Here is a 10,461-nt window from a genome sequence, read left to right on the forward strand (position 1 = left end):
GTTTGACGGGTCACTGATACAGGCTCCAGCTGCAGGTACGGTGTCCGTCAGGTGTGTACATGTATGTCACGTGATACGTGGGTGGCTGTCACCTTCGTCAGGAGTGTACACGCCATGCCGCCTGGCGCTCAGGTGGCAGCTACCTCCTTAAGCACCTCAACAAGTGTGTTTTTTTAACCCCTGTGTTGTGTAGCACTTCAATTTCCCTAATTATTCGTTATTGAACCCCATTATTTCCTGGGCCCCGCCCTTTGGCGTGTGAGTATATTTGGGGGAGGGAGTCCCGTCTGATCCCGGCCGCTGCTTAATATTGAGAAAGGGTTTTTCCAGGGTAAGCCGGGAATAGTGATTGAAGTCTTGTCGGTTTAACAGCGAGTTGCAATTAGGATTAACATCGGATTTACTTGATCACAGCCAACGAGAATGCTATCCGCCCCCGGCCCTCCGTTCCGTCCCTACACTACACGCCAGCATCACACCCGCTGCCCCCTGAACCCCAATAGATGGGGAAGTTAACGGCGGACAAACTGCCGCGCCCTCTTCTCACAAACTGAAATTAAAATACAATATCTGAGTATAACTGAAGGACAGCTGTATAGAAATACGAGAGAAGCGCGTTTCCGAGAAGCGCCTAGATGCCTCGTGATGGACACGTGGTGCTAGAATAAATGTACAATACAAAGCACTCGCTAATCGACTTCTGAAATAAGGAAACTGTGGATTAGAAGAAAGGGATTATGAGGCCATTGGCCTGTGACAGATACGGTATAGAAATTGTAATATATATATATATATATATATATATATATATATATATATATATATATATATATATATATATATATATATATATATATATATATATATATATATATATATATACACATATATATATGTGTGTGTGAGTGTATATGTGTATGCATATAAATAACACACATATGTATATGTGTGCTTATGTGAACACACAACACATTTATGTGTGCGTATGTTTATACACACACACATATATGTGTGTGTGTATATATATATATATATATATATATATATATATATATATATATATACACACACACACTGTATAACAACCGGTAATCATGTATTACTCAAAAGCGTTTCGATCCACTCTAGCGTGTTAAGCGCTATCGAAAAGCTACATTACAAGTCAACCGGAGAATGAAAGTAACCCTTGGTAACCGAGAAGTGTTGGGATGTGCTAAACTAATTCTTAAATAAAATACAAACCGAGAAAAAAATAAAGCAAACCACGTTACCATAAGTGCCTTGAAGCCTCCATAGAGCATGAGGCACTATAAAAGAGCTGCGATTCAATACACTGTATAAATCGACCACAACATAAGGTACCCCTGACCACTCAGGGGTGCTTAGAAGGCTCGTCGGGGGCACAAGGCGCTATACAACTGCTACAATCCACATCGAAGCCGGCCGTTTCATTGCCCCGCCGGTACAGCTGAGAGGCGGCCCGGAGACAGACAGCTCCTAATGTCTCTCGGATAAAGAGAGGCCCGGAGATCTGTGCCAGGGCGCGCCCGCATCAGATGGCACGGAGGCCGACACGAGATTAGCACAAAAGGTCTCTAATGGGGAAACGCGCCTTTTCACGCTAAACACCGTAATTAATGACCCGAATCAATTCATTTGACGTTTATTGTGCTACTGCGAAAAAAGCGCAAGGCCCGGAATCGGCCCCTCCAGTTCATCATGGCCCCCTCGAGGGACCCGGCAGAGCCGCTCTCAGGCCAGTCCCACTGCGAGCACGGCCGGGGGTGGGGCTTCAGTACAGATGGCAGCTCGGAAATTAGGATTATTTGGATAAAACACGAACATCGATTGATCAACTGAAACGATTATTTTAAGGTCTGGCCCGGATCTGGCGCCTGGAGTCCGGGTGGGGTTCACTTTAAGTCATCCCGGTGTGGTGGAAACCGTGTCATCCTCTCACAGTCTCAGCCCAGCTTCCGGGTCGTAGGAAAGAAACGTGCGCTGCTTTTAAGTATGCGTTTATTTAGTAACTCCGGCCCTGGCAGTGTCCACTGTCACCATAACTAACGAGTCCGTCTATCATGTGCGGCAGGTGGAGCCGCGGCGCCTCCTGGAATCGGGGAATATCAGAGCGCGGAGGAGGGACCGGGAGCATCACCATGCGGCGGCCCACCCGGCTCCGAGGGCGGGGGCGGCACCGGGGCAGCCCTGGCACCTGAACTGCGCATCCCTGCCTGTCCGTCGGTCCGTGGTCCAGCCGCCCGGCTACCCACCCATCCATCCATCTAGCTAGCTAGCCGTCTGTGTGTGTGTGGGAGTGTCTGTCTGTCTATACAACCATCTCTGTCTACAGAAATCTATCTATCTTTCTAGATACAGATATGTATTAGGAAGAGACAGATATCGCAGATACATAATAGATGCATTAGCTATCTATGTATATATCTATCTCTATCAGTGTACAAATATTAGGGCTCACGCTCTCCATTTACGTATGATACATATTATATATATATATATATATATATATATATATATATATATATATATATATATATATATATATATATATATATATATATGTATATATATATATATATATATATATATATCTCAGATTGTACTAGTGAATATAAATGTGGCCTGTCTTATTTTCGCTCTGGTGACTTCGAGAGCCTGGAGTCTCCGAGCTCACACGTGAGCCCTGCACTCCCTAGGACACGTCCCAGACACACAGTGGTCAAGGACTTTCTTTCTACACGTGTGTTGTGAACAGAGCACCACACGCCTTCCCTCCAGCTGCTGATGGCTCCAATGGCCCGCGCGTGTCCTTCTGGGGCCCCGGGCCCCATCTCGCTGGGGGCATTGACGGTGTCTAGTGGGCACAGGTACCACCTCTCTGACCGCCTGCCCATCGTGTTCGCCTCCTCTTGGCTGGTGAACCCCTCTATAAAAACCTGTGAGGGGCGCTTCACGGAAGGGGCAAATGTCGGTAGGAGGGGCAGTGACATTAATGGGGTGGGGGTTGCTTTGCTCGTACACATTCCTGGAAAGGGAGAGGGGGCACAGGCTGCGCATACCCCATTCGTGGGGTTGTTGAGCCCGCGCTGGGAGAAGAGAAGTCTTTATTCAATTTTAAATATTGTCCCAGGACCAGCGCGGAATTTCGCGGGCGGACCACTGCTGGCATTTTTTGCCTTCGTGTTCATTTACTTATTTTGACTACGAGAAGAAATAACCCGCTCACGGCACCTACGCATTTGTGTCTACACTCTCCCTGTTTCCAATTACACGGAGTCCCGAGGCACCGCTGCTAGTCAGCACCCCCTCCCTGGTTTCTTCGGCCCAGATGAGGGCCTCTTTACTTTCTTCCCACCCTGCTGCCCCTGGAGCACATTGCCCCCCTGGACGCCCTTTCTCCTGGGCTGAGCCCCTGGCCTCCTCGGGCCGGGCTCACCTGGCCCCACAATGGCCGCGCGGTATTCTCATCAGGCGGTGTCACCGCCAGCGCCATTTCCGACTCGTTCATATGCTAAGGCGGCGCTGATGAAGCTGTTAGCGCCTGGACGAGACCACTTAAGGCTCCTTTATCGGCGCTTCCCCTCTGTTATTGTACCTCTTTCGTTTATCCCAGCACTCCTCCGATAGATTAATCAATAGCCATTTTGTGATCTTCGGCTCCCAGCTGGGGCTGCACACAACACACAGGAAAGTGAGTTCAGACGCAAACTGCTGCCTTCCTTTACCCCACCCCGTGCAATGTTTGCACTGCTGCTAATGCGCGCTGTTAGTGGCGACAGGGGGTGTCGAAAGCAGGCAGCGTTACAGCGATCGCCCCCACCCCTAGCACCTCTTAGTCAAGAGGAGAGTTCCTCTTTAGAAAACAAACACGGTCATTCCTCTGAACTTTTCCTTAACTTTTTTCTTCCTAAAATGCCTCACTCCAAAATGAAATCGTGAAAACGTCTCCTCGTTTCTTGAATAAAACGTCCCTCTCTCGATTTCCCATATTTATTAAGATACAACAAATCATTTCCTTCAGTATAACTATTTATTCTTGAATGAGCTCTAAATTGCCCCTCTAGATTGGCCAGAGAAGCCCGCAGGTGGGGCTCTCGCACCAGGTAGAGGGCCGGTAAGACAGCCGACCTGGCACGGCTCTGGGGCAGCAGAAAGGTGCGACCCTCACCCCCCTCCTCCCGGCTGGAGATTGATGGACCCGTGTGTGCCAGTGGCCAGGGTGACGATAAGTATTCGCCACTCTTGTCTCTTTGTTGACACTCCCGTGAAACAACTTGAGTTTTGCATGGCTTCACAGGGGGGGGAGCTGACGTCACGCCCCACGTGACCCGCATGGCCAGTATATCTCCAAGTGGCAAGTAATCTATCAGGCAGTCTTTTGGAGAGGGGTTTCCAAAGAGTTGGTGACTCGCCCGGGCTCCAGTCCCTCGACAGATCCCGATGAGAAGGGAAGCGAGGTGAGGGTCCCTCCGGCAGATCGCAAGGAGCTTGACAGAGCGCTGGGGCGGACGCACCGTGTGACCCTCGGCAGCAGCAGACCCCGAGCGCTGCGATGACCCTGTCCGGCAGCAGCAGCAGCGCCATGCCTGGCCAGCCCGCCCTGACCAGCGACGACGTGGACATCGACGTGGTGGGCGAAGGGGACGAGTGTCCGGAGAAGGAGCTGAGCGAGTGCGGCAGCCCGGATCCCCGGGACAGCCCCGCAGGGGAGGACGGGGGCGCCCCGGAGCCCCCCGGAGAGGCGGAGGCCAAGTCTGGCGAGGCGGCGGCGCTGCTGCTGCAGAGCAAGCCCAAGAGCGCCCTGGTGAAGCCGCCCTACTCGTACATCGCGCTCATCACCATGGCCATCCTGCAGAGCCCGCACAAGAAGCTCACCCTGAGCGGCATCTGCGAGTTCATCTCGCAGCGCTTCCCCTACTACCGGGAGAAGTTCCCGGCCTGGCAGAACTCCATCCGCCACAACCTGTCCCTCAACGACTGCTTCGTCAAGATCCCACGGGAGCCGGGCAACCCGGGCAAGGGCAACTACTGGACGCTCGACCCGCAGTCCGAGGACATGTTCGACAACGGCAGCTTCCTGCGCCGGCGCAAGCGCTTCAAGCGCCACCACCAGGAGCACCTGCGCGACCAGACTGCGCTCATGATGCAGAGCTTCGGAGCCTACGGCCTGGGCGGGCCCTACGGCCGCCCCTACGGGCTGCACCCGTCCGCCTACAGCGCGCACGCCGCGGCGCTGCAGTACCCCTACATGCCACCGCTGCTGCCGCCTGCCGTGCCCCTGCTGCCCTCCGGGGAGCTCAGCCGCAAGGCCTTCGCCAGCCCCGGTCTGCAGCTGCACCTGGGCACCGCCGGCTCAGTCATCAAGGCCGAGCCCAGCAGCCGGCCCTCATTTAGCATCGAGAACATCATCGGGGTGTCGGCCAGCTCGGCGGCGCAGACCTTCCTGCGGCCGCCGGTCACCGTGCAGTCGGCGCTCATGAGCCACCAGCAGCTGTCACTGGCCAGGACCACAGCGGCCATCGCGCCCATCCTGAGCGTGCCCACCAGCCTGCTCTCCGGACAGTTCCTGCCCGCCGTGTCTGCGGCGGCCGCCGCCGCCAAGTGGCAGTCGCAATAGTGCTGGCGCCCAAAACTGATGGGGCTATTCAGATGTGGGGTGATCTCCGTACAAGCCAGTGCCTCTAAAAGTACAGAGTTGTAGCAGAACCACGCGTATGTCTACACTTGACAGGTGACTGACTCTACCCCAACCTCGCTGTCCTCTCCAAGGCAATGGAGTGTGGGGGACATCTCGGCACTTACATGTTCGAGTTCATCTTAAGGGTCAGAGACAGTGCCAAGATCACCTCTGTCCCCTGAACTCATACCTACCCATTGAACTCTGAACTGCAAAAACTAAACTGTAACATAAACTTGTACAAAAAATGGAATGCTTTATGTACAGGTAAAACATTTGTAAATATTTGTACGAAAAGTATTGACTTTGCTTTCTGGGCTTTTTATTTTTTTTAAAAAAAGGAAAGACAGTAGATTCGCAGAGAGCTCCGAGCTTTCGTTTTCTGAAGGTTCACTCTCAAAGCAGCTTATCCAGAAAATTTAAATAGTACATTTTCAAAAACATTTTAAAAGGCTATAATTCTGTAATGTTTGTATATGAATGAAAAATTATAAATATATATATATATGTATTCTAAATGTTATTCTACTGTGCAGTCCAAAATATTGTAAATAAATTTTATAAAATTGAATTTTTCGTCTGTTATTGGCTACATTTCAAAGTAAAAATAGGAAAATATCGACAGTAAAGGAAAGCATGTGTTAAACAGACGTATGTCAAATTTCCCTTCGGATGAACGGGGGTTAATTCTTTCCTATATAAAAAATTGGAGTCTTCTGCAATTTTTGTCTGCTTAAGAAAATGAAATTGGTTTAGCTTAATTTGAGACCAAATAGAATTCATCGAAGACCGTGCTTGGAAATTCAACTGTGCCTTCATATAATAAACATTATCGAAACAAATGCATTCATTCGCTGCATAAAAATGTATGCTGACACTGTAATTCAAACGAGTTTCCCTTCAAAACACTCATGAAAGAACGTTACCAGATTATTAACAAGCTAACCCGGATAGCAAATAAAAAAATAAAAGATAACATAAAATAGCAAAAGAAATTTGAAACAATATTGCACAAAATAATAATAGCCTGAAAACGGAAAAATCAACCAAATGAATTAAAATAAAACAACACTTAGCTTAGCTGTAGGTGTCCATAATTACAGGGCACGATCAACTTAAAAAGCACACAGTTTCATGGAAAATTTCTCGAGATGCGCAAAATGTGGCATATGGTACTAGTGCCCTTTGATCAACTTCCTAGAATAAGAAAAGACTGGTGTGGCCGCATTAAAAAAGAACAAGGCAATACAATCTCACAAAATACTTGTTAAATGCGTTTAGAATTATTATTTTCAAATCTGATTCTTATCCATTTGTTTTTTACAGGGATGGCAGTTGGATATTCATTCACCAGTACGGTATTTGCATTTTGCACGCATTTACTAGTTTCTGCTTAACCAAGGATAAATCAAACCAGTACATAATCACCAGGAAACAGCAGGTGTCCGATAATACTTTCTTATTACACGCTCTTACTACACTAACAATCCCCACACTATAAAAAGCACCTCGAATCTTATCCAAAATACATTTACAGGAATTGCGGCTGTTTCCAACGTATGACTGCCCTGTGATGAATTTGCAATTGTTGTTCCACTTATAGAAACTTTCCTTTCCTCAACCTGTGTCCAAACACGTGCAGGTCAAAGGGCACATCACTTATCCAGCACATTTTAAAAACAGGAATTAGTCTGTCATGTGTGAGAAGTGCTTAAGGCTGGATAACATGTCCCTTTAAACAGAAAGTAATTTAAAAAAATGTGTTAGTGTTTTTTTTTTATTGCAGGCCTACTAATTTTCCTAAGCAGCAGATATGGTTTCTAAGAACAGTTTTTTTTTTAATTGCTCAGTACGTTTCTGGAAGTGCAGATATCATTTCTAAGTAAACATGTGCACCTCTGCGTGCCCACACGGAAATAAAACAAGCTGTCTAGGGGGAGGAAGGAGGGTCGCGTGAACTTTATAAATAAGGCTCTTCAAATCATCTGACACTGAAAGCAAACGCCGACCCGTCCACCGGGGGCATATTATGTAGCAACGGCTCCCGGGCAAGCCCCTAAATGGGCACCTCTAATCTCCTTTTACAAGGAAAACTAAACGCGGCTAAATGTGTTTGTGTGCGGCGGCTATAAAAGTAACAAGTTCCTTCACAGTTGTGTCTGGTAATCGGTTTTACACAAACAGCAAATGGCGGTGACTTGTGCGCGGCGGAGGCGGCTATCTTTAGCCGAGAGCCCTGGGAAAGGGAAAGGCCGCTCCTTGGGTTGGCTTTCAGGCCGGCGGAGCTGCTGAGGCAGGGCTTCTGGGTGACATTGGATAACAGGGCCCCATTCCAGGCCTGAGCCTTTGTTACTTATAAAATTACTCGTGCATAGCTGCGTGCGCGGCTGACATACCGCCGGCTCTTCAAGCTGCGGCCGCGGACACCACGCGGACGGTGCCGGCGGCCGGCGGTAAAAATACACGCGCGCGCCCCGGCGGAAAATGCGCCTTCAGGAGACGTGTCCCTACGTCTAATGAAGGGGTGTTATCACCAAGGCCGTGCAGGGAACTCATCGGCTCCTGTCAATAGCATAAACAATACGATTTCTGTCTAGTACTGGCGGTAAAAATGCAAGCGCACCGCGACTGGCGCAAAATAACCCTTTTAAGATGCGGGGGACACAGGGGCGCAAGGCGGCGCGGGCAACTCGCCCCTACCGCTGTCAGTGATACCGACCGATACTACTGCTGTCTAGTACTGACGATGAAAATACATTTGAACCAAAGCCGGTGAAAAATACCGATTTACTGGACAGAGGACCGGCGCACTGGACAGTTTCCCCGCACCCCCGTCTGTAGTGTAAAACTACGCATCTCTGCTCAGGACCGACGCAAACATAGATAGAGCCCCGGAGGTGCGGGCTCTGGGACCGAACGGGGTGTCCATTCACCCACCACACGGTGGTGGCGCACACATGCCACCTAGTCCACATGGGCACTGCCAGGGCCGAGCATCACAAGTCCGCACGCGCCCACCCAGACTACTGCAAGTTGGCATCACGTCAGGCCATGACTTTGTTCGAGCCTGTGGTCTTTACTGTGTAATCCGTTTAGGACGTCAAACCCTGCGTTCATTGTATTCCCGCGCCCAGATCAATACTATTAAATGCGAATATTAACAGTGCCTTTTAAACTACAATATACATTATAACATCTCTAATTTCAACACAACCAATTCAAAATATTTGAACATTTCCGTAAAGCAGCTATTTTATCAAGAGGATACATCACTTATAATAGAATATTATTAGATCTCAGATAAAACATAGAAACAGTCCAAAAGTGTGCGCGGATTGCCAAATGTATACACTAAAATTGACATTTGTAAACCCCATCTGCCTTTAATCCTATAAATATATATATTGGAAAATAGATGAGTGACTGTATGGTATGTCTGAGTATATAAATAATAGTTACATATGCAGATGTGCAGAATGTAATATGCTATTTATTAACATTATGGAGGGCGGAAAGGGCCTTTATTCAACTGGAAGCGAATGGGTCAGTGCAATTCCCTCCTCACGCAAAAAAGGTAATAAATAGATTATTATAGGCTGAACCCTTTCATATATGCTTTATGCCATGGCACGTGTAAAGGAAGTGGCGCGTGAAAAATATTAAACCAAAAACAAGAGATACATTTGGGCAATAAGGTAAAATCGCCTGAAAGAGTCCTTGTGAATATTTGAGGAGTTGTTTTCTTGGTAAAGTAATTGTACCACGACCTATGAGGCTGTAAGCGGTGGTTTTGTGGTTCCATTTTCACCGTGCTATAGTAATACCAAGGAATTTGCACCGGGGTAATATCATTGATAAACATGTGTTTGTTAGTACAGTGGCTAAACACCGTGTTATTGAGCCATGTTTGTGTTCACTGCCATTGCTTAGATGTATATTCATATGTGAGTGAAGGTGTGTATGGACACAGATAGGCATTTATTTATTTTTCTGTATGTCTATGATTATGGGTTTACCTGTGCACGTGCATACATCGTTGTAATGTTATTGTGATGAATAAATGGGTTAGACCATAGGAAATGCACAATTTGTTTTGCTGACATTTTTGCTGCAACATTCCCAATTTTGGTTCCCCCGTCACTGCATTCCTAAGTACGCGGTTCACGTGTTTTTTTAGTCCAGAATATAAACACATTTTTGTGTGTCCGTTGGCAACTTCCCAAGCCCTGGCGGTCCCCGGTATTTTTATTCTGTATTTCCGGCCGTAATCCGGGGTCCCTGGTTTCAGGTCGAATCGTGTGATTCGAAGTTTTTGAAGGAAAGGCCTTCCCTGGGCCCCGTGGTACCCGGTCTGTGCACTTGTCTGCTGCTTTGCATCAAATCGAGGTGTGTGTCCACTCTCTTCAAAAAGTCAAGTCGGCATTTAAAAAATAGATGAATATGATATTTGGTGCTGCGAGGTTTCATGCCAATTCTAGTGGGTGTATTTTAAATAAAATACCACCAAATGTAAAAACCTATGTTATTTGGGGACGTTTACTTGACCTCGGGAACAGGTGAACCCTGCTTCCTTCCGGCGGATCAACTTGTAATACCGCACGCGGCCTGCAGGGGGTCGCGGGGACGGATAAAGGGATTAGAAGCCAATCCATACAGGTTTCATTTTAACACTTTCTTTCAGAAGTCAGTCCTTTTGTTTACTTTTATGACACATCCTGATTTAGAGGAATGTGATGCTACGGTTAAAAAAGAACCTTCGCCAC

The 10,461-nt window shown here is 47.9% G+C and overlaps 1 protein-coding gene across 1 annotated transcript; it reads left to right on the forward strand.

Moving 5' to 3' along the window:
* The first annotated feature begins 4,412 nt into the window (after window positions 1-4,412).
* On the forward strand, window positions 4,413-6,269 carry FOXD3 (forkhead box D3). The gene has a single exon (XM_086936230.1). It carries the CDS (start codon window positions 4,574-4,576, stop codon window positions 5,636-5,638), a length of 1,065 nt encoding a protein of 354 aa, XP_086792356.1. The 5' UTR covers window positions 4,413-4,573; the 3' UTR covers window positions 5,639-6,269.
* The last annotated feature ends 4,192 nt before the right edge of the window (window positions 6,270-10,461 follow it).

The sequence above is a fragment of the Lissotriton vulgaris genome, chromosome 1_1 (assembly GCF_964263255.1).
Source record: "Lissotriton vulgaris chromosome 1_1, aLisVul1.2, whole genome shotgun sequence".
NCBI lineage: Eukaryota > Metazoa > Chordata > Amphibia > Caudata > Salamandridae > Lissotriton > Lissotriton vulgaris.

What these genes read in the sequence shown, in the direction of transcription:
- FOXD3 (XM_086936230.1), top strand. Translation starts at nt 4,574, where the DNA reads ATGACCCTGTCCGGCAGCAGCAGCAGCGCCATGCCTGGCCAGCCCGCC.